Below are 23,057 nucleotides of genomic sequence, written 5' to 3' on the forward strand. Positions count from 1 at the left end.
TAAATGTGTAACATGTTTTTTCTGTTAAGGTGGGTGGTCTTGGTGCACAGGTAGAGCAAAGTCACAACTGTCTGTGCTTGATTTTATTGATTATATACTGTTTAACACTTGATTAGAAATCAGTAAAGTGGATGAATTGTCAAGTAAATTTGTTAGAATGAAAAGTTTCTTTTCTTTCTGCTAATATATTTCTAGAGTAATACTACTACTACTACTACTACTACTACTACTACTACTACTAATAATAATAATAATAATAATAAATCTTTTGCAGTATTTCTCCAGGACTGATCGTGTGCTGAAACATAAACGTATGTGCCATGAGAACCGCGACAAGAAACCGAACAGAAGTGCCACGAAAGTTGGCTTTTTGCCATCAGAGGAAGATTCTGGTTTCTCTACGCCTATGAAAGACAGCTCCTTGCCAAAGAAGAAAAGGCAGAAAACCGAGAAAACAAAATCAGGGGATAAGGAAGGTACAGATAAATCAGAACAGAAGAAGGACAAAAATGACTATTTGCCTTTGTACTCTTCTAGTACTAAAGTAAAAGATGAGTATATGGTAGCGGAATATGCTGTTGAGATGCCACATTCTTCAGTCAGTGGAACGCACTTAGAAGAAGCAAATTCTGGAGAAATACACCCACCTAAGCTCGTTCTCAAAAAAGTTAACAGCAAGAGGAGTCTGAAACAGCCACTTGAGCAAAGTCAAACCATTTCACCTTTATCTACATATGAAGACAACAAGGTTTCAAAGTATGCCTTTGATCTTGTGGATAAGCAAAGTTTACTGGACTCTGAAGGTAATGCTGACATTGATCAAGTTGACACATTACAGGAAGGGCCCAGTAAACCTGTACACAGCAGCACTAATTATGATGATGCAATGCAGTTTTTAAAGAAAAAGAGGTATCTACAAGCAACTAGTAATAACAGTAGAGAATATGCCTTGAATGTAAGTACCATAGCATCTCAACCTTCGGTAACACAGGCAGCTGTGGCCAGTGTCATTGATGAAACTGCTACAGCCTCAATATTAGATACACAGGCACTGAATGTTGAAATTAAAGGTAACCATGACAAAAATGTCATTCCAGATGAGGTACTGCAAACTCTGTTAGATCATTATTCACACAAGGCTAATGGACAACATGAGATATCTTTCAGTGTGGCTGACAGTGAGGTGACCTCCAGTATATCAATCAATTCTTCTGAAGTATCTGAGGTCACCCAATCTGAGACAGTTGGAACAAGCTCTCAAGCTTCCTCATCAGATAAAGCTAGTATGTTACAAGAATATTCAAAGTTTTTACAACAAGCATTGGACAGAACTAGCCAAAATGATGCCTATTTGAACAACCCGAGCCTTAATTTTGTGACTGATAACCAGACTCTTACAACCCAGCCAGCATTTCCTTCCATGGAGAAGGTCTACACATCCATACCCGTCAATAGCTTTCGATCGGGAATGAACTCTCCATTAAGAACAACTCCAGACAAGTCTCATTTTGGACTAATGGTTGGTGATTCTCAGCACCCTTTCCCCTTTTCAGGTGATGAGGCAAATCATTCTTCCTCCTCCTCTACACAGGACTTCTTGGATCAAGTAACTTCTCAGAAGAAAGCAGAGGCACAGCCTGTTCATCAAGCATATCAAATTAGCTCCTTCGAGCAGCCCTTTAGAGCTCAGTACCATGGGGCAAGAGCTGGAATATCATCTCAGTTTAGCACTGCCAATGGACAGGTGAACCTTCGGGGACCAGGGACAAGTGCTGATTTCCCAGAATTTCCCTTGGTAAATGTAAATGATAGCAGAGCTGGGATGACTTCTTCACCTGATGCCACAACGGGCCAGACTTTTGGCTAAGAAATATTTGTAAATAATACTGGCACTTTAGAACACATTTGTCAAAAGGGGGTTGCTCTGTGTAAGATGGAGTTCTGTACAGCTTTTAAGAGCGCTATGTTAAAACAGAAGTAAGCTGACATTAGCAAGACCAATAACTGCTTTCTTTTCCTTTTTTTTTTTTTTTTTTTTTTTTTTTTTCTTCCAGTTAGTCACCAGTCATTGAACTGGCTGATGTTGGTGCCCCTATCAAAGCCAGTTTATTATTCACTTGTTTGAATCCAGAAAATATTTTACCTTCTATGAAATTTAAAATTAACAAAATCCCCAGGTAAGACTTTCCCCAATGATTGTTTCCCTACTGGTTTCCTTGTATGCTTGCTTTGGGAGGACAGTTTATTGTCTGAAACTATTTGTATTGTCATTTCTAGGCTTGTCAGCATAGTCATTGCTCTTCATCAGGGAATCAACATATACTAAACACACAGAATAAACAATAAGTTTCAAAGTCAAGCAAATATGCCTTTAAAAGATGGCATTTTCTAGAAAAATAATCTTTCTTCCATCTCTCAAAAATAATTTTAGACCATGGGCCCTTTATTTCTGCTTTGCATTACCTTGAGTTGTGTTTGGAGGAAAAAATAAATTCTGATAGACTAACTCTACTATTTAAAAGTCTAATTAATTTAAAATACTTTAAACACTTTTTTAAGCAAAATGCCTAACTGCTAAAGCCTTTACTTCATTCCTGAAGTAATGTGTATTTCTTTGTACAGCTGAATCTAGATGTAACTTTTTAATGACTTTTTCATATGCAGATATCAAGATTTTGAAGTTTTAGTTAAAATACCCTGTAGATGACATTCCCAATTGCATAATGCTTACACAAACTGTGTATTCCAAGATTTAAAAGCTTAATTGTACCTTACCCTGCATACTCATAATGATTAACATAGAGCACTTAGTCAACTTGATAGTTTTTGATTTCTCAACAAATAAAACCATTGTTAGATTTTTAGGTTTGATACGGTTGCATCATTTTCATCTCATAGACCTCCAATAATTCTTTTCAATATACTTGAGATTGGATATTCTTAGCTTATGTAAAAACTGTTTTAATTCTCTGTCTAGAATTTTGACAATTCAGATCATTACATTTGTTGAAGTATCCCTGAAAGCTGAAGAAGTGGGCATTCAAATTCCTTATCTTTTTAGTGTTTGCTTGGTGAAAGTCATTACAGTTTTACCAACCAAAACTGCTGAATAATGCTAGCGAACAGGATTTCTTTTTCCAGCATAGGAGAGTGATCAGAAGTTTTTGTTGCATTTCACAGTATAAATAAACTACAAAGTTTATCCCTGTACCATGAATATGTTTTTTTGAATAGTACTTTGTCTTGAAGTATACAGTATGGTACGATAAGTAGTTCTGTGTGCATTTTTAAGGTGGTAAGATTTGAGTAGCATAACTATTGTGTAGTTTAAGTTAACAAGTTACAGATTTTTGAACTGTATGTTCATTCTATTGCACCTTCCCTAAAGGGACACTGTCTAGTAGTTTAAGGCAGTTTAAGCCTAATGTAGGCTGATTAACCAGGGAAAAACACACACACACACACACACACACATATAGGTATGTATGTATATGGTGGTTTGTTTGTTTGTTTTATTTTTTAAATAGGATTGCATACATCCTTTTAACAGCACTATTGCTAGCTGGTATCTATCTCTCAGATGAAGCGATCAGCTAGGAGAAAAGACTTAATCTCAAGGGGCTAAAATTTATCCTGTCTTTTAAAAAAGGACTTGAGCAGGACACAGAACAGTTCCCACCTCTTCCCAAAGCAGTAGGAATATTTTTCTTCATTTTCACTACTAGGAAACTGATCCCACTCTGTCTCTTTTTCCTTATGGTAGAGCTATTACAGCACTAACTTCTCTTGGTACTGCTGAGGGAGAAAGTGTATTTATTATCCATAGCTTGCTTCTTATATTAACATGGAATGCATTTTTATGTGAACTTCTTACTTAATACTTTTGTATAAGAGAACGGGTTCTGTTTTGATTCATTGACCCTGTGTATAATATAGGAAGGTGTTTCAGCGTGCTATGACTTGCCAGTAATTTTGTCTGAGTATTTGGCCCTAAGCTGGGAAGAATGAGCATCAAGGGAGAAAAGTAAATTCCTTATGGATTATTAATGATCCATGTCAAAAAATGTATTTGAAAAAATATTTTTAAACTGATTCATCTGTCTGTTTTTTCTTCCCTTATGGTCAGTTCTGTTTTTTGATTTTCTATTCTATGTTGCACAAACTTAATACATAAGGCCCCTATATCCCAGGAAGCCATCTCTTGTAACTCCTGTTTCATTTTCAGTGTTTCATTTCCATGACGTCCTAGCTTGTGCTGCCTGGATAATACTGTGTTGGCATCTTTGTCCTGTTGTTGCAAGTGGATGGCCATTAATAGTACTCTGTTAAATGCAACAAGCAGCAAAGGCCAAAAAACCAACCTAACAAACAAAAGACTAGGTTATTAATGCACTTCTCTGGCCTCATAAGGAGGTAAGAGGAGTAAAGCCTCCTTTTCCCGAAGGAGATTAACTCAACTTTATTTTGAAAAGTTACTGCACTGATACTCTACTGTGAGAAAGCAACTGAGGAGTAGGAGAGAGTAGCTCTCGCTCCTCCATGCCATCTTCACACTTAGGAATCACTACTTGAGTGCATGAGGGATTAAACTGTTGTACAGAGTGAAGGAACCTGCTCTTCCCTGGAGCAAAGTGGGAATTATCTGAGGAACTGCTGGTCTTTACACCACATCTCACTCTCTAGCCTGCAGCTGAGCTGTTACAGCTGTACTCTGTGCCTTAGGACAGGTTGTGGAGTCCCCGCCTAGCCCACAGGGACTATCTCGCAGGGTTCTTCCACAGGTACAATTGAGGTGGCAGTGTGAGTAGTTGCTCCACTGATACTTGAACCTTTCTGTATTGGAGGAATTAACCAAATATACTGCTATGATTTCCTGAGTACATGCACTTTCATTCTGGAGTAAGTGTGTATGTAGTTCTGAGAGTTTTAACTATGTAAAAAACTCTTGCTTGTTTAATAATTACATTATTTAATAGCATTTCCCACTGCTCATGTTTTGCTGCTTTTAATCTGCTGCAGATGCACACTCTTCATTTTGATCTGGTCAGTGTTCATTTTTGTTAGTTTTCCATGTATGTCTGGAAAAAAGCGACTTTGGTTTTCTGTTCTGTTCTTGTACTGATATTGTTCAGTTGGTCAGCGCAAGGCTGGGGTGAGCATTTATATTCCACAGAGCTAACAACAGACATTCCTACTTAAAGGTCATACAAGGACTAAATGTGTGTGTGTGTGTAAGGTGGAATTTTTATTTTTTGGGGATATCTCCTAGTCATAGAGCAATGATGATTTTAAAAAAGAGGAAATTGATGACATTTATTACCAAACTATATATATATATATACACACACACATATATATATACACACACACAATGTGTGTGTGTATATATATATGCACATATTAATAGGCCATATTTTGGTCCTAAATTACTTGACAGTGTCCCTTTCAGCATGAATCCTTTGATATGTTTTACCATTAATATAACAGACAATGGAGGAGTCAGCTTGTAATGGTATACTAATAGGCATTTCCATTTTCTTCATTTGATTTGAGAATGAATTAATCATAAATTACAAGGTTTGGGCAGAAGGATTAACCGTGTGTATTACTGTATGTTGGTTTACAAATAACAACCTAAACAATTTAAATTGGATGATAAAAGAACTGTTTATGATCTTGTGTCTCCTAGTGTTGTTTTTAGGAAAATTATGTTTCAAGAAGAAAATAGGACAGGAAAGTATTCATGTGAAATAACACCTGTATTATTTTTATATTGTACTTGTCAGTTTTTTGGATGATGGGAGCTTTTAATTGTTAATTGAGAAGTACAGTAAAATCTTGCTAATTCGCTGACCGCTAATCAGAGCATCCAATAGGTTTATACATCCCTGGTGGTCTCTTCCCCACCTCTCTGCAATGGTCTAAAAAGTACTGTAGTGAGGTCTCATATTAGTAGTACTGTACTACTTCACCCAAGTATACCATAGAATCTATATGAGTATACTGGGAGGTACAAGAAGTATTGAAAGCTAAATTGCAGTTGTCAAAATAAATGAACAAATTACATTTTGTGATGTGACATCCTTGCTTTTATTGCCTGCTTCTTCACTATTTTCAAAATTGTCATTTTGTAAAGGGTTCTGAGGCTTTGCTGCGAATTATTGGGGTTCTACTGTAACTTTTGGCATTTATTCTAGAGTATTCGTGTTCTCCTATGAAAGCTTTCCACTTGGACAGATACATTATATTCCATGCTTGTTCAGAATATTTTTATAGTATTTGTATCATATGTAGTAACTATTTGAAATGAACCAGAATATTTGGATGAATCCACTCTGAATTTTGCAGCATTGGATTACTTTATGTATGTATATTTCCTAACTAAATTTTCTTGGTTTTGAGAGCTTTGATTTTTATTCTTCTTCATTTGCTTGTTTTAATACCATTACAAATTGCAGGGGAAATCCTAATACTCCTGGGAATCCATTTGGAAATTCTAACAGGCAGAAATATGCTTATGCTGTTGGTACCAGTACACATGTGAACTTTCAAATTACATGGTTGGTACTGAAGCAAATGAATAATATTACAGTTTCCTAGTGTTAAATGTTTTACTAAAATGAAGCCTTGTAACTTTGAAAGTTCATTCAGCTTATGGTAATGCATGTTTATGTTAGGCATGTAATGCATTTAGCTAAAACTTAATTTGCAAAGGACAAGTACTAAGAAAGTACTATTGCTAATGGAAAGAAATGTCTTTAAGTTAAATTTTAAACTTTTGTTCAGTTTTAAATTGCTTTGTGTCAGGGAAATAAATTTATAGTCGCTTTTGTCCTACTCGGCATATAAAACCCTATGTTTCCTTTTTAAAATTAGATCTTTTGGTAGGAAACACAAACTGAGGCAAGCAAACATTTCTAAGAGTTGTTTCTTGCTTTCCTTAATCCAATGGATGGAAAGGTAATATTGTGTAAACAACATTATTTTATTTTTTTATGCAATATCATGCTGTAAATATGATTTATCAAATAAGGATGTACCTATGATTGAATCTTTGATTCTGCACAGCTAGAGTTTATATATAAATATAAATGTGTCTTGACAATCAAGGACTTATGTCAGTCTTCCTTTATGACGTTTCTTATTGTTATGCATTCCATTTGTTTGACTTGAGTATTTGTATTGTCTGTAAAGTGTGTAATGTTTTTATAGCTTGTTTAAAAAACAAACAAAAAAAACCTGTAAATACATAGGAACTGATCACAGTACCGTTCTGTTAGGAGGCATATGATGATGTACTGTTTGTGAGCAATAATACATGACAGTGCTATCTTTACAAGTAGCATAAGGATAAGTTCCAAAAATACCTTTGGGAGTTAATAGCCTTGTTTGAGTTAATGAATATTCTTAATAATTTTTTTTATAAATAAATTCAGATGTCCTCCTGCTGGAGTATATAACATTGTTTACACAGCACAATTTCAGTTGCAGAGGGGACAGTCTTTAGATCTATGGCTTCATCTGTACACACTTTGAGTAAGAAACGAATGGCTTGGCTGCACTTCTGCAAGATGAGGAAGACTGCAAAAGTTGAATAGCTGTGTCTCTAAAGGATGAGAGATACTATTCTGCTTCTGTGCTGATTCCTGACAATTCCTCTACTTAAATTTGGAGTCTTTAAGTCCTGATACTGAACTGATGAGACTTGGGCCTCCAGTAGAAAGGAGTAGTTCTGTTCTTATTTCATATGCAGATAAACAGTGAACTTGCAAGTCACCTCTTCATTTGAGTTGCATATTTTTCAAATTACGAGCTATGAGATGATAAGATGGGTTTATTCCAATAAATAAACTAAATGTCAAACTTATAGTTTGAATTGAATAGGTATTAGACTGTACAGAGCAGCATAACTATTTGAACAGTCATCACTGCTTTAGAACCCCCTACCCCCAATTTATAAATGTATATTACCTACATTTTATAGGAAAAAAAATGTTTTTAAATGCTAGTCATTTATATAATATGTGCTTTGAAGGATTTGCTAGTCCACTTCTGTCACTTTTAGTACACTGGTATCTTTTATATGTAATGTATGCTTTTTATTATTATTAATATTATAATTATTATTATTATTATTATTGTAGTAAAGCATTTCAGTAGGAGGAATTTTGCAACAGTATGAGGGGTTGAAATTTTCATTGTCAGAAATGAATTATACTGGACTTTCTCTGTGTAATTTTGTCTTTCTTTTAATGCTGTCTGGAAGGGAGCTTGGTATTCAATAAAGCAAGTGACCTCCTTTTATTTTGAAGGCATACTATGTAGTGTTGAATTGGATCTGGAAATATGATGAATTTGAAGACAAAGAAATTAGTACAAAATCTAGTGTGCAGAAGAAATTGTCTTATGAAAAACCTGATGATATATATATATAGTGGAACACTGTTACAGTGGATTTCTGATATAGTGTTATTTTCCTGAAGTCCGTATGCCTTCTTTGTATTTCAATTAATAATAATAATAATAAAAAAATCCATATGGATAAATTTAGGATAGCAGGTTTATTTCAATGATTATACAGTATTTCTTTATCCTACATCTATTCCGTCCCTTTATTATCAGGCAAAAGACCTGAATTTCATCAGTAAAAGTATGTATATAGGTGAGAGATGGTTTTATAGGAACCTGAAGAGTATGAATTTGTATATTCCTTATGTTTCTGACAGAAATCAGTATGTGAGTCTTTCTTTATTCCTGTGAAATGAGGAATTTCCTGATATCAAGCAAGAGCGTGCGTGCGTGTGTGTGTGTGTGTGTGTGTAGGTAGGTACATGAAAGATGTTTGGGTCTCAATGCAAAAATGATACAAATATAAAAGGATTTAATGCAGTTCAACATGTGACTTACATTTAATATGTAGAAGAAACATTTAAATTTCATAATTCAAAAAAGACAAAAATAGTTTTGCAGGAAACAAAACTATTTGGATAGCAGGCTTGACCAAATGAATTTGTTTTGGTTAAACTTGATATATTTTAAATGATTCTCTTTCTGCCTTTATTTCTGCCCTCAAATCAACTTAAAATATTTTGGGAGTTACTCTTCCTGTTCATTTGACTGTGAGTGTAATTTATATCATGGTTTACAAAGTGTGGCATGAAGGATTGGATTGTTTTATTTGTATAATACAATGAAAGATTGCTCTTTTTTTTTTTTTTTTTTTACATAATCATGGTGAATAGTATTGTATTCTTAGAATTGATTTATTCATTAAGTGACTTAATGAGTTTCATCACTTTTGACATTACTGTTTTCTTATGGTTAACTTAGTCTTTTTGGGTTTATAATACCCTTTATGTATTGTGATACTAAGGGAAGTTATGTTTTTGCTTTATTTTTAATGAAACTAATAGTTTGATAATTTATATTTGCAAATGATGCATTTTAAATGTGGTCACTTGCTGTTTGAAAAATAAAAATATAGAATACTGTTTTATGAATAGACTTAGCAGTATTTTTCATGTTAGACAATTTAAAACAAAATCTGTTTTCTTAATGAGACAGATGAAGACATGTAAAGATACGTATCATTATGCAAGAACTGAAGTGGATACTTTCAACAATTAAATGAAATATTTAAATATTTAATTTGAGCATACAAAACTTGGGGTTTCTTCTGCTGTGGATCTCCTTTTTGCCTCATTTGATTATAGAAAACAAAGTATCTGACCTTAATTTTAATCCTGGTCATTTTAGAAGGTTGCACTGAAATCACTATAATAGAAATACCTAGTATTAGACCAGCTTTACTTTTGTGATTTTTGTTTGCACTAGAGGGAATTTATTCAGTGCCAGCAACTCTTTATGTAAACGAGAATCAGGACTTTGTTTTAGTTTCAGTTGTAAGAAAGGTGGACTTGATTACTCAAGTTTTCAGGTCTATTGGATAACAGTATGCCATGCGTGTGCTACATCAGTTTGTAGTGTGTGTAGTATACAGAATACCTGTTACATAGATTTTTCTAACACTGAAGCAAATATTTAAATACTGAAGATCATAGCATTTATGCACTTGCAAAACCAGAAGTGTGCCCCATAGCGTTAATTACTGATAATTTAGTTTTCTCACCTTTATTTATTCATGTGTTAAAGGTGTTGTTTTCCCTGAATCTTTCGGTAGGATCCCTTCTGATAAAGACTTGATTTTTGTGAAATACCTGGCTCTGATGATTTTACTTTGTGTGAGAACAAGTTTTGTGTAAGAAAATGTTAGAAGTTGCACGATGCCTTTTAAAGGGAAGAAAAACGGAGCGAAATTCCGTGTTAAGACTTGAGGCAGGATCCGAGGAGCGCTGCAGGAAGAGCTGTGGGGCTCCGGGGTGCCGGGGGCTCCGGGGTGCCGGGGCCTCCGGGGTGCCGGGGCCTCCGGGGTGCCAGGGGCTCCGGGGTGCCAGGGGCTCCGGGGTGCCGGGGCCTCCGGGGTGCCGGGGGCTCCGGGGTGCCAGGGGCTCCGGGGTGCCGAGGTCTCCGCGCCGGCTGGGTGCAGCCCCAGCCCTGGAGCCCGCAGCCTCCCTGCCTGGGCGTTCTCCGCTGGCCACCTCGGGGAAGGTCCCTGCGGGCAGCGCTGGCTGCACGGGAGGAACTTTCCGTCTGGCCTCAGCCCGAACCCCTTCTGAGGGCGTTTAACCCAGGTGACCGCGCGCAGGGCCGCAGGGAAAGGGCGCGCAAGGGGTTTGCTCTGGTGTCTCACCCAGGGGACGGCGGCCCGAGCAGGGGCGGCCGCGCAGCCGCAAGGCAGCAGCGGATTAAATCGGCACAGACGTTTGGGGAATCAGCCTTAGGAAGGCTGCCCTTGTTCGGGCCCTCTCAGCCGGGTGAGGCCGTGGGCACTGCGGTCTCGTAGTGCCCCCCCATACTTCTGAGGTACGGAGTGAATGCCGGCAACGTGGCTCGATAGGACCTTGTTTCAATACTACTCCAGTGTGCATGTTTTGGTATTGTTTTTTGAAATAGCCTATCGAGAACTTAACGTGGTATGTTAACATCCAGCCAGTGTAGTAACTACTTTTAATGGTTTCATGTTCAATAGTTTTAAGTTGTGGGTGCGCTCGGCAAGATGCCTCAGTAAGTAGTGTCTGCGTACTCAGCCACCCTGCTTGTCTTTAGCTTTGTTATGTTCACTTACATTAGTTATACTGATTTGTTTGTTTGTTTGTTTGTTTATGCAATGGAAACAAGAAATCAAAACTGATAGTTTCTGCTTACTGACTTTCATGATGAAAATTGTCAGATAGTATGGTGATACCGAAAAGAAGACATTCTTCGGTATTCCGATGTGAGAAAAGTAATCCATTAAATTAGCTTTCTCTTTTTTGCTAGAAGTAAATAGTTTTCTGTTAAAATGGATGGTTATTTGTTTATTTAGAGGGCTGGGAAAAAATCTTTCTCAGAAATTAATGTTTTTCTTGCACTGCACAGGACGAACTATTTTGTAGTTCCAGGATAGGCAGCAGTTTATGAAAGTATATTTGGAGGTGGGTCAGTTTAGGGAGGTAGTCTGGAAGAGTGTCCAGTTTGTTGGTTATTTGCTGCATTGGACTTGCCAAATCAACAGAAGATAGTTTCCTATAGAATATTGTTTGCTTTTTTGTCTGCTCCAGTTGTCAAGATGTGGAGTTTAAAGAAGACAGCTTCCCACTGGAACAGGGGGTTAAAACAGAGCCCACGTGTGCTGTCCTTACAGAAGCCAGCAGCCCTGCCCTGGTCGGAATGGGATCCAGGTCCTCCCTCCATTATTTGTACTTGCTTCTGGATGTTTGCTGGGTATAGAAGTAACTCCTGGTTTTCCTGCTTGGAGTCCATCTCCTTGGGCAGCTCTACCTGTCTTACACAGGAGAGCCAAGGTGTGTTGCTGTGTGATAGTTGTACACTGCTGCCAGCCAGTTTGGCTTTTGGCTGGCCAGCAGCTGCACTTTTCAAGCCTCTCAGCCAGAAACGTGGGTGCCTAGTCCCAAACCAAGCCTTCTGCAGGTATCTTTTGACACAGGACAGGGCATTGGCAGTAGCTTGTACATAGCTGTCTTCATTCAGAGGAGGTAATACCTTCCCAGCTGCACAGCCTGAGAGAGGTACGCTGGCCCTGCTATGGAAGTGCAAGCTGTGCTGCCAAACATGTTAGTTTTCACTTCTATTCACATAGATTTGTTTGGGTTTTGGTTTGTTTTTTTTTTTTTTTTTTCGTCATAGTCCAGTGTGATCATTGTTACTTCTGCCTCTGAAATGGCACCAGAGCTATTCTAACTGCTGTTAGATCAAAAGCACTAGCCTGGCCTAAGTGAAAGCAAGAGGAATCCATTATTTTAGAAATGTAATTTATAAAAAAATACGTGTTGTAATATGAATAATGGCTGTTCAAAATGTATTATTTTTATACTCTGAAAGCTTTTCAGGAGCAGCACTTCCTTAATCAGTTGGTCTTGTCACAAGAGATGATAAAGCAACGACTGTGAGTGCTGGGAATATGTTCTGGGTAATTGCAAGGTAATCTCCACCATGCAGTGATGTGTAAGAACAAAACAGAGGATGTCATGAGAAGCTCAAAGGATTACTTGTTTGTTTTCTCTCAAGTCCTGTGTTCTCTTCTGTTTGTCTTGCCAGTTCCTGAAATCATCTTTGTTATAAAGCTAATTATAGACAGATCAGAGCCACCTAAGAAAGTTACAGCTTGGAAAGATGGCTAAGCAAGTGCAAGGATACCAGTGTGCCAAGGTGATTTTTCCTCCAGAAGAGGACTCAGAAAGGAGGATTTTCTTTAAGATGGCATTTGTTAGCTTAAAGGAAAGCATCAAATCAAGGTAAACAGGATGATCGATCCCCTAGTCCAATGTGTAGCAGGGGTGGTGGATGTTGCGGCTACTTAAAAAAGAGCCATAAGGACACCACGAGTCCCCACGCGAGTCGCGTGTGGAAACGCTCTTTGGCAGTGTTGGCTCTCGCAGAGTCGCTCTTGTTGCCTGAAACTCTATTTTAAGGAATCGAAACAAGAATGTTGATTGTGGTGGTGCTCAGGTAATGTGTCGGTAGCTTCTGTTGCCACACACTGAACAAAACTGGGTAAAAATGCATTTTAAAAGCAAAGTATTTTACTGTTTAAAGCTATGAATAAACTTGAACAGAAAAAGGCTGGCTTTTCAGTCTAGGAACACGCTATTTACGTGTAAAACAGCCCGTTTTACTGTTGATCTAGGATTTGTCTGTAGGTCATTAAGAAATGTGGTTAGCTAAGTCGTGTAGTTTATTCACAGTTCGTGCTGTGTGTGTACGTGGAAATTGGCTTGCACGTTGCTGTGTTAGCAAAGACGAGTATGTCTGGCAACTGAAGAAGATGGTGATGAGGTATGTGATAATTAACACCCATTCTACTAAGAATCAGTCCTTTCCACATTGCACAGGATGGCTCAGACCTGTAGATGTTTCAGATTCACATCTTCTCTTGCTGACTGACCCCCGTGCCGCTACTTTCCCTGTTTCGGGGGGGAGGGATACGCTTGTATCTTTTACACCTCTGTAGTTTTATCCCTTGCCTGTTTTATCCCACATAACTTTTTGTCATCTCCTTCACTCTCTTAAATCCATCTCCAGGCTCCATCCCCTGGAGCAGTTTCCACCGAGTGACACCATACGGACTATCGAAAGCCTTCCCAGATCAGAGTTCAGGATGTCCGATGCTCGGGTCTGCCAGGCTTCGGAGGGTCCAGCTGACAGTCCCAAGGACCCACGTAACTGGAGAGGAAGGATTCCTGCTGGTCTGTGGAACTCGCAGTGTCTGTTGCTAGCCCTGTAAGCACCCAAGAATTGGTCTTTGATAAAAGAGTTTTAACTTTTAGTTGCATTTTTTTCCTGCCCTTTTCCTCCCAGTAGAGCTAAAGTATTCCGCATAAGGAGAGAGAATTTTTAATTAGGCCTTTTAAAAAATGGTTTGTGATGGTTTTCCTGGAAGGTGGTGTAGACCTTGGAGTGGTGCAGAGGAAGGCTCGCATCAACACGCCGGTGGCTGAGCCAACTGTGAGTCACACAGCCATCCTGCGTGCGCGCCGGGGGAATTTATACCGTTCCACATCATCACATATTTGTTACGAGTAATTTAAGTTCAAGCCACTTCTCTTGCATTCAGGTTACCTCTTTATTTTCAAAGCCCGTTCTTTAAAGAAAGCAAACCGCTTTGCAGACGACTGCGACTTGCTGATTGTCCTTGGAGAAGTGACAGTGTGTGTCAGCCTCCAGTTGTGCTCATGTGCCGAGTATGGAAAAGCAGCGGGCTCCCCGGGAACGCACGCAGCCCCGCTGAAGGAGTGCTGCCGCCCAGATTCTCTTGCCAAGAAGGAAAATGTTGAAAATTGCCATGACTTAAATAGGAGCAGACGGAGACCAAGGCCGAGCACTCCTGATGGTGCTTTTTAACAGCAGCGCTGGGTATTTTAATGTGTTGATGTGGTCCTTGAAAATACCTTTTGCTGGATTTCTGCAGCGGGTGTTTCTGGGGGGAGGCAGGATTGCCTGAGGAGTGGTCAGAGGTGGGGGGTGACAGTGGCAACTGCCCCGGGAAACTTCTTCAGCTCTTGCTTGGTGTGCAGGTGTGTGCAGGGGCAGACGTGCCTGCAGGCAAGGCACAGGACTCGGTCCTTACTGCATTAGTGATTCTTCACCAATTCTGCAACGAATCAAAGATGCTTCAGATTTTGCACTGGCCCTCAAAGATGGGAGAATCTGGCTGAACCTGTTCCCAGGTAGCACCCTCTCTGAAGGGAGCTGGAGGAGAGGTTCTGAAATATTCCAGGAATGGGATATCTCGGAGAGAAATCTGCCGGTTTCCTCAGTTAGGTTTCATCCTCCTTTAAGAACAGTGGTCTCGCTTCTCAGAACTCTTGCTTTGCTTTCCTGCCACTCGCTCATCCTTGCTGTTTCTGTCCAAGAGTAAAGGCTGGTTTGAGCCTGCAGGACACTGGAAAATCAAAGTGGTTTTGCTAGATTACGCGGATGTCTTGTACGGATACTTTATTGAAAATTAAAATGGCCCTAACTCATTTTGGCTTTATTTTTGGAAGTAAATGAAGTCAGTGAACGCTACTCGTGCTGTAAGGAAGGGTGTCTAGCTTTAGCTGTGCTCCTGTGTACATTGAGACCGTCCCAAATTTGTGCCTTTAATTCAGATGGAGCTTTGTCTGTGCAGGGTCACAGGGTTTCTTGGCAGCTCTGAACAGGGAAGTTCCGCTGAAGTTAGCTCAGATTGAAACCAGGTTGTAACCGCTCCTATGTGGAATCGGGAGTCCCATTTCCCTGTGGCAGGCAGCTTTCCCTTCTGCTGAAACCCAGCTGCCAGGAAATTAATTAATTAATTTAGTTAGTTAGTTTGTTTGTTTTGGTCAGACTGTTGAGAATTTCAGATTTAGTGGAAATCTGTTCTGAAATCCGAATTTCCTACAGGCAGCAGCGCGTGTGCCACCGCCCATCCCTTTGGCACGGCCGTGCCTCGGCCCCCCCGCGCAGGGCCAACCGGCGTGTGCCCCGAACGCGAGTGGGAACTGTCCCCAGCCGAGTAGATAAAACTGAGGAGGTGGGCGGGGGGGCTCCATGGCCCTCACCCTCCGGCCGCGTGGCTCTCGCCCTCCGTGGCGAGGCCCGGCTCCGCGCCCGGCGGCGGGGGGGGGGGCAGCGCTGCCCGGGCAGACGTGGCAGCCGCGGGGGGCCGGTCCCGCGGGGAGGCGGCGCCGCGGGAGCGCGGCCGTGGGAAGGAGGGGGGGGCCCGGGCGCCGCCAGGTGAGTGGGGCCGGGGCGGCGGGGGCTCCGCGCCCCCACGCAGTGCGGCCGCGGCGGGGGGCAGCCCCGGGACCGCGCGGGTGGGGCTTGGCTTGGCTGTGCCCGCGGCTCCGGCCGGCTGGGTGTCGCGGTAGCTCGCTCGCGGGGGGGGGGGGGGCGAAAACGGGGGAAAGAAAAGCTGAAAAATTAAAAGGGAGGTGGGAGGAAAGCAAAAAAAAAAAAAAAAAAAAAAAAAAAAGGAGGCAAAAGAAAAAAAGAGAGGCAAATAAAATGGCAAAAAAGAAAATCAGAAAAAGGGAAAGCAAAAAAATGGCAATAGAAAAAAGAAAGGCAAATAAAGAGTCAAGGAAAAAAGGGAAAAGCAAAAAAAATGACAAAAAAGGCAAATAAAAAGGCAAAAAAAACAATGGCAAAAGAAAAGCAAATCAAAAAGAGGAAAGCAAAAAATAAAAAATGGGGAAAAAGGACAAAAACAAAAAAGGGGGTAGAGAGAAAGAAACGCACAAAAAAAAAAAAAAAAAAAAAACAGAAAAAAAAGCCAAAAAAAAAAAAACAAACAACAAAAAAAACCCAACCAAAACAAAAGGAAGCACAGGCAGGTACTTGCAGCGTTTTCCGGGAAGGGTGGGTGCAGCCCTGCTCAGGTACGAAGGTGTCGGCACCGCCACGGCCGCTGCAAAAGCAAAGCTGTGGGACCGCACCGGGCAATCGGGAAATGAAAGCTGCAGGGTGAGCCCGGCCTTGTTCCCCCCGCTCGTGTTCCGCAGCGTTAGTTACACTGCAGATACGTAAAACCAAAAAAGAGTCGGGTAATTGTCCTGGCTGTTGCAGTAAATGAATAACTGGGAATAACCGGGCGCTCCTGTACGTGGCATTACCTTCGTTGCACCGACGGCTGCTTTATTTCCCTTTAATTCTTGCCTTCCTCAGGGTCCCCTAAATTAGGTGTTTTTTAAGAACTTGACCTGGAGAGGGTTGAGGGGATTTATTAAAACTAAAGTGCGGTTGGCTGCTGAGTCCCTTGAGAGAAGGAGGCTTGGAAGTACCTCCTCTGGCAGGGCCGGAGGCTTCGGAGGTCGTGGGACCACACGCAGTTGTGCTTGGGAAGGCGTTAACCTTTCCTCTGTAAGATCAGCCAGCTGTCGAGTAGCTCAGAGCAGCGACACTTAGCTCAGAAATGGCTTTAATGTGATGATTAATAAAATATTACTGCTTTGAAAGGATGCGGAGGGCACGGAAATTTCATCTATAGGAATCTGGTTTTGTAATTAAATATAGAAGTGTCGCAGGAAAAGGAGACGGGCCTTTGTAATGTTTCTGCGAGGAGGTTTGCTAATGCTCTTCTGCTCTCTCAAGCGCTAAATGGTATGGAAAGATTAAAGCAACCATTCTTCTTTAATTTATAGACTGGTTAGTGTCTTTGACAGAAACTTTAGGAAAAGTACTATCAATTAACTTTCAAGTTAGAGACTCGCCTATGTTAGAGGAAAATTGTGCCTGTTTGGTTTTTTTTGGCAGACTGATGTGTATAGCAGAAACAGCTTCCGCTGGGTTGGTGACCCAGATAGATAAAACCGCCCGAAAAGATCTCTGTGCTGTGCAGCAGCTTACAAACCACGCCGTGCTGGTAGGGTGCTGCGTGGGACAAGAGGAGGGCTCCTGCCCCAAGGACTTTCCACTTTCAGACCCTAAATTGCACAAGGTGGACATCGCGGGGATCAGGACGTGGCTGCACATTCAGCAGCCGTCCTGGCGTGTTTGTTCAGCTCTTGCTTCTGAGCTTTATACCCCCTCCTGTGTTCGCTTCGGTTGCCTCGAAGGGCTAAATGGATTCATGCGTTGAGGAGGGATGTAAACAGTTGCAGAATTGAGTAATAAGATATTAGGCGGTTGGAAAGGCCGCAGAGGAGCAATAGTGGAGAGGCAATTTCCTGCGATTCCGGAGGAGGAAGCTCTTACACGGAGGTGAGCGGGGCTGAGTAGAAAGGGCATGGGAGCACAGGGCAGGAGAGCGGGTTTAATGCTGAGAAAAAGGAAGGAAAGTATGAGCTAAAGGGGGTTTAAAAGCCTAGGAGGGTAACGCTTCCTGCAAGGTGAGCTCCGGGTCTGAAATCCATGCGTGGAGCCCTTCTGTCTGCATTTTGCAAGTTTCTGATTGATAATATGGGTGCCTCAAACGTGCCCGTGCTGTCACACACCGGGCACGCGGAGCCACCGGCCACCCTGAGCTGCTGCAGGTGGACGGGGCTGTCTCCTTCTGGGCTCCCTCAGTGGAGTGGCTTAGGGGACCTGGGGGCCGTGGGGCTGCAGCCTCCCTGCTCTTTTCACGTCCAGCTGGAATTGCTGTGAAAGACAGGAGTTTGGATGGCCACAGTGGGTCCTTTACTGAGTGAAATCTCTGGTGAGGAAGGGCTGCGTTGGGGAATCAGGGGAATATGGCCATTCAATTGTAATCTTGTTTCACGCCTTGTGTTTTCTTCCTTTTTTTTATTACTGTGGCTATTTGCATAAAAACATGAGCTTTGTTTTTTTAGAGTTCATCTGCTCCTGCTGCTTTTGCCCTGCTTGAAGCCCCAGCCTTCCTGTAACTGCAGCCATTTGTGATATTGTGAAGGGTTATTTGCTTCAAAAAAAGGGGAGGGAGCAGCAGGGAATCAGTGAACTCTTACGGCTTTGGTGCTGCTTCACTGGCCATGTGGATAGGGCAAAGAAAAACCTCCTGTGCTGGCCATTGTACCCCAGCTGCAGGAGACCTTCTACAGCTGAAACACCATGGTGGAGCAGCAACAGCACTGGTTATTTATTATTGAGTATTTAAAAATGGAGTAATAAAGGCAGGATGGTGAAAGAGCTGATCTAGGAGCTGGGATTGAGACCCTGATGCTGAAATCCTGAGTGACCCAAAGTAGTTTCTGTATGTCACTGTCCATGTGTGATGGGAAAAGCACATTTCTTTTGGTTGACCTGTCTCTGTAGCTTGCAAGCTTGAGAAGTTGGAGATTCCTATACCGTGCACGTGATAAATTGGGTCTCTGACCAGGTAAGGTGTCCAGACATTGTTATACAAGCCTTGTGTGATCATGGTTGATTCTTATAAGTGTGTGAGCTCAGCTGGTCAGGAAACTCTCAGCCCCAGGAGAGCCAATGATCCAGACAAACTGCCCTCTCCACGTCTGCGGAGCATGTCTTGCTCCCCTTGGGCTTCAGCCCTCTTTGCCTTACCTAGGCGTAGGGGTAGCTGTGCTGAGGAATGGCCAGAAAGGGTCTGTCGGCGACTGGCGTGGGAGACCATGGGTAACGGGTTGGTGGCCATCACAGGACCATTTGGGGGAAGTTAAGACTTGCAGCCAGCTGGAGGGAGGTGTATAAAAGCAGCTCTTCACAATTAGAGGGAGAACTTGATATAAAAACCACGCCAATGAGGAGAGGAACCAGCAATTTTGAGGCAGAGAAATGCTTGTGCTAGCTTTCCCCTTCTATAAAGACGTGCTAAATTATCCTTGAAATAAAGCCTGATGCTGCTTTCTTGGTACATACATGGTGTTGAATTAAGCCTGACCCACTGTCAAAGTCTGTCTGTGACATACAAATCTGAAGTCACATCACTGCAGACAAGACGACTGTGCTGCCAAGGGCGAGTATGACCATGAAGGAAGGTTCCTGTGCATCGATGCAGGGGATGTGGCCGAGAGCATAAGGAACGCAGAGACACCTTCAGCTGCTCCAGTTCCATCCCTGTGTCGTGGTGGATGAGGGGCAGAGTGGGGTAACGAGGTCGCTCGCCAGGGGAGAGGCTACATCGGCAGGACTCTAGTCTGCAAAAAGTACAGCTGCAGGGGGAGTGAGCAAGGCTGTGAACTGATTAGTAGTGTTGGGAAGTAAATAGTCCATGTGTCCTATGTCACTGAAGCACGGGGGCATGCAATGAAATTACCAGGCACCAGATTGAAAACCAATGAAAGGAAATACGTTTCCCAGACATCACACAGTGAAGCTGTGGAGCTAGTGCTGCAGGATGCTGGGGACACTAGAGCTGTGGATAGTTTCAGAAAGGGCCACCAAGGGCTTTTAAATGTAGGGACAGAGCCTGTGCCACAGGCAGACCCTGGGAGGGTGCTGGGGGGACCATTGCTCTCTGCTTGCCGTGGTGTCGCTGGTTCAGCATCTGCTACGAGCCGCTGTTGGCTCCGTCTGGGTAAAAGGCTTGTGCTTCTGCAGATCAAGCAACAGTGGTATCTTCTGTCTTTCCTGCTTTCACAGTAAAGGGCAATAAAACCATGCAGCTTCTACAACGGAGGATCCAGCACCGCAGGTATTTGACTGAGGAGAATAGCTGACCTTCTGCTCAGATCAGCCTTGCCTGTTGTAGTGTCAGGGCTGCGCGTTGGGCTGGTGGAGGCAACACAAAGGGTACGATGCTCAGCCCGAATGGTGCCAGAAGTGAAGGATATGTCCAAGAGCTGTTCCACGAGGAAGCACAGCAGGTATGTTGGAGAGCCATTTCCCTCCATAGCCCAAGTTCCCATCTCCATGGTCTCTGCACCTCCTTGTGGTCACCTCTGTGGCAGGTAAACAGGAATGAAATAACAAAACTGCCCTTCTTTTTGCTATGTAAACCCGAGGTGTAGTATTAAGGGAAAGAGGGGACTTGGTTTCCGGAGGGCAGGAAGGAGCAGTTGCAATAGGAAAACTGCGGTTTCCCTGGAGTTTCATGTCTCAGTTCCAGCAGCTTTGAAATTCATTGGTGCCTCAAGTAAAAGAGTCCCTTGTCCCCTCTAGAAATGTAATGTCCTGATCAGAGATGACTTTGTGTGATGGGAAGACCACTGTAACCTACTCTGTCAGTCCCAGTTGGTCCAGACTGGTTTGTCATCTCATCTAGGACTTTTCCAGTGCAGTGAGGACCCTGCTTGTCTTGGTGGGGTGCTTGGCAGGGACAGAAGCACAACATACAGCTGCAGGCTCTTTAAAGGACCCCCCTGAGTGGTGTTTTTGGTTCATGTAACATCATCAATGGGGTTAATTTGCTGAGACTGAGTGGAATTCTGTTATTACTTATCCTACAAGAAAATAAATAAGGTATTACAGGGAACACTCTCTTCCAGGGCCCAGGGGTCCCAACAGCTCTGCTGCCCCTTCATCTTAGAGAAAACTTGCAGCAAAATGGTGTCTTAGCAGCTGTTAGTGGCCATCCCACTGTTGGTGGCTGGCTGTTGCACCGCTTCTGCAGCCTGCCTGTAAAGCACGGGAGGTAAAACAGAAGGCTTTGCTTTCCTCTAGGCATCTCAAACGCAGACCAAGCCCTGGTGGAAGATCCAGCTGTTTGTGTGGGAGCCAGTGCTTTTTGGAACATGGGATGGCGTCTTCACCTCCTGTATGATCAACATTTTTGGAGTGGTTCTTTTCCTGAGGACAGGATGGCTTGTGGTAAGCAAGTGTTGACTTGGTTGAGCATGTGAATAGGCATTTTTGTCCTCACCTCCTTACCTCGTATCTCCATCACCACCCAGGTGTTTTGGATTCTGTGCTGTTCATTCTAGGCATTGCTTACGTCCTCTGGTATTTTGTAGTTCAAAAAGTTCCGCTAAAATGGAAAGCTGAAGTGGTCTTTGTAAGTGGTTTCCTATTTTAGCATTCGGAAACACAACAGCCAACCTTGACAATGATCAGGGACACCCTTGTGTCGTATTGTTGAGACAAAATAACTGCTTTTCAGGTAAAGCATATTGCTGTAGTTACAGCTACTCTGCCATCTTCCCAACACCACTGAAGCAGTTCTCTTCCAAACACATCAGTGTAGGAGTTCCCGATGTCTCCAATGGTGACCCTCAGTCAGGTGAAATTGTAATCACTGCCAAAGGATCCTCCATGAGTGGATCCAGAGCAGTATCTCACCGAGGGTCAGAGCCTGGAATGGTGTGTCTGCTTCACTCCTGATGCAAAACATTGTATTGTCCCTTAAAATTTCCTCTTAGAAGAAGGAGGGCTCCTCCAGGGATAGTTAGAATTTGAGTCTTTGGGCAGAATTTGTGTCACAGGCACGATGTTGTGTTGCAGACATAGTGGACATCTTCCAAAAGCAGGAGGAAGACACACTCTGTATTGAAAACTGCTTTGCTGGAGGCTTTGAGGAGAGCTGCAGTTGTCGTGGTGAAGAAGTCAGGATGATTTTCCTAGCTCCTTTTTCCTCTTGATCTTATTTCCTCCACATAGTCTTTGAAAGCAAGTTACTGCTGCAGCAAATGCAAATAAAAATAAAGCCAGTAAATAAAAGAAAAACTGAAACAGCTGGAAGCTAGCATAAAAGGGAAGGGAGGAGAAGTCGGGGTTGGCAAAGAGCTCCCCTGGCAGAGGATGGTCATGTGTTGAGCCGTTCACAGAGGCAGGCTTTTGCTATAAATTTCCAGAGCTGGGGCTGGTAAAGCTTTGCAGTTTCAGGGGACCCTAATCTTGCCGAAATGTTTAGCAACTATTGTAACCCCTGCTAGCACGCATGCATTAATAAGCATCAGTATTTAATGGGAGATTTTTCTTCCCACTTTCTCTGCTTGCTATTGTTGTGAGTCCAGCCTTCCTCACTGGTCTTCATGTTAACCCTTTCTTCTGTGGGAACCGTTGAATTGCCCATTATCTAGCTGCTGCCATAGCCTGGTGCCACCAGCAGATTCTGGAAGAGCCCAAGACTACGTGTATGTTTGTGTATGTGTGCTTTTTTTTTTAAACTATTTTTAGCTGAAGTGTATTGGATTTATTAACCCTCTTAACCTGAGGGTAAGCTGTTGAAGAAAAAGAACAATTGTCCTTTTAAAAAGGAGTATCAGGTTGTAGTGGACTGTGGTGCTGACCCAGCCAGCAGCTGCATTTATAGCAAAACTTGGCTCTGTTCCCCACTGACAAGATAAAGCCTCTGTCAAAGGCAGCAGGATGATGAACCAAAATAGGACTTTATGATGATAGCAACATCCTGGATATGTTTCTGTTGTTTCACAAAAAAGAGAAAAGAAAAAGAATCTGGGATTTCAACCAACCCCAAAGCTGAGAAGCAGCCTTTTAGTGCTAGTGATAAACAAACCCCATCAAGGCTAGCATGACCTCAGAAATGAGCATTGCTGGAGCAAGGTTGGAAAGGAGGTTTGTGGACATGGCCTGTAATATGAGTAAAGGCAGGGGAGGGAAAGCCAGACGTTAACGAAGCGCTGGGCACTGGAGGAGATTTCTGATCATACAGTTGGAATCACTGT

General features: G+C 42.3%; 2 protein-coding genes across 6 annotated transcripts in view; both read left to right on the top strand.

Moving 5' to 3' along the window:
* The window catches only part of ZNF148 (zinc finger protein 148), a 44,615-nt gene extending 36,379 nt beyond the window's left edge, over window positions 1–8,236 (top strand). For 4 of the 5 annotated variants that reach the window (XM_042784062.1, XM_042784064.1, XM_042784065.1 and 1 more), the window contains one exon: window positions 275–8,236. In XM_042784062.1, coding sequence (XP_042639996.1) covers window positions 275–1,867 — 1,593 coding nt within the window. In that variant the 3' untranslated portion in view covers window positions 1,868–8,236. The remainder of the gene's footprint in view (window positions 1–274) is intronic. The other variant, XM_042784063.1, reaches the window with a different exon arrangement.
* An 8,129-nt stretch (window positions 8,237–16,365) lies between these two features.
* The window catches only part of SLC12A8 (solute carrier family 12 member 8), a 54,105-nt gene continuing 47,413 nt past the window's right edge, over window positions 16,366–23,057 (top strand). The window contains exons 1-3 of the mRNA XM_009964754.3: window positions 16,366–17,781; window positions 20,077–20,300; window positions 21,097–21,243. Coding sequence (XP_009963056.3) covers window positions 20,232–20,300; window positions 21,097–21,243 — 216 coding nt within the window. The 5' untranslated portion in view covers window positions 16,366–17,781; window positions 20,077–20,231. The remainder of the gene's footprint in view (window positions 17,782–20,076; window positions 20,301–21,096; window positions 21,244–23,057) is intronic.

Source organism: Tyto alba, unplaced genomic scaffold (genome assembly GCF_018691265.1).
Source record: "Tyto alba isolate M040663 unplaced genomic scaffold, T.alba_DEE_v4.0 Super-Scaffold_7, whole genome shotgun sequence".
NCBI lineage: Eukaryota > Metazoa > Chordata > Aves > Strigiformes > Tytonidae > Tyto > Tyto alba.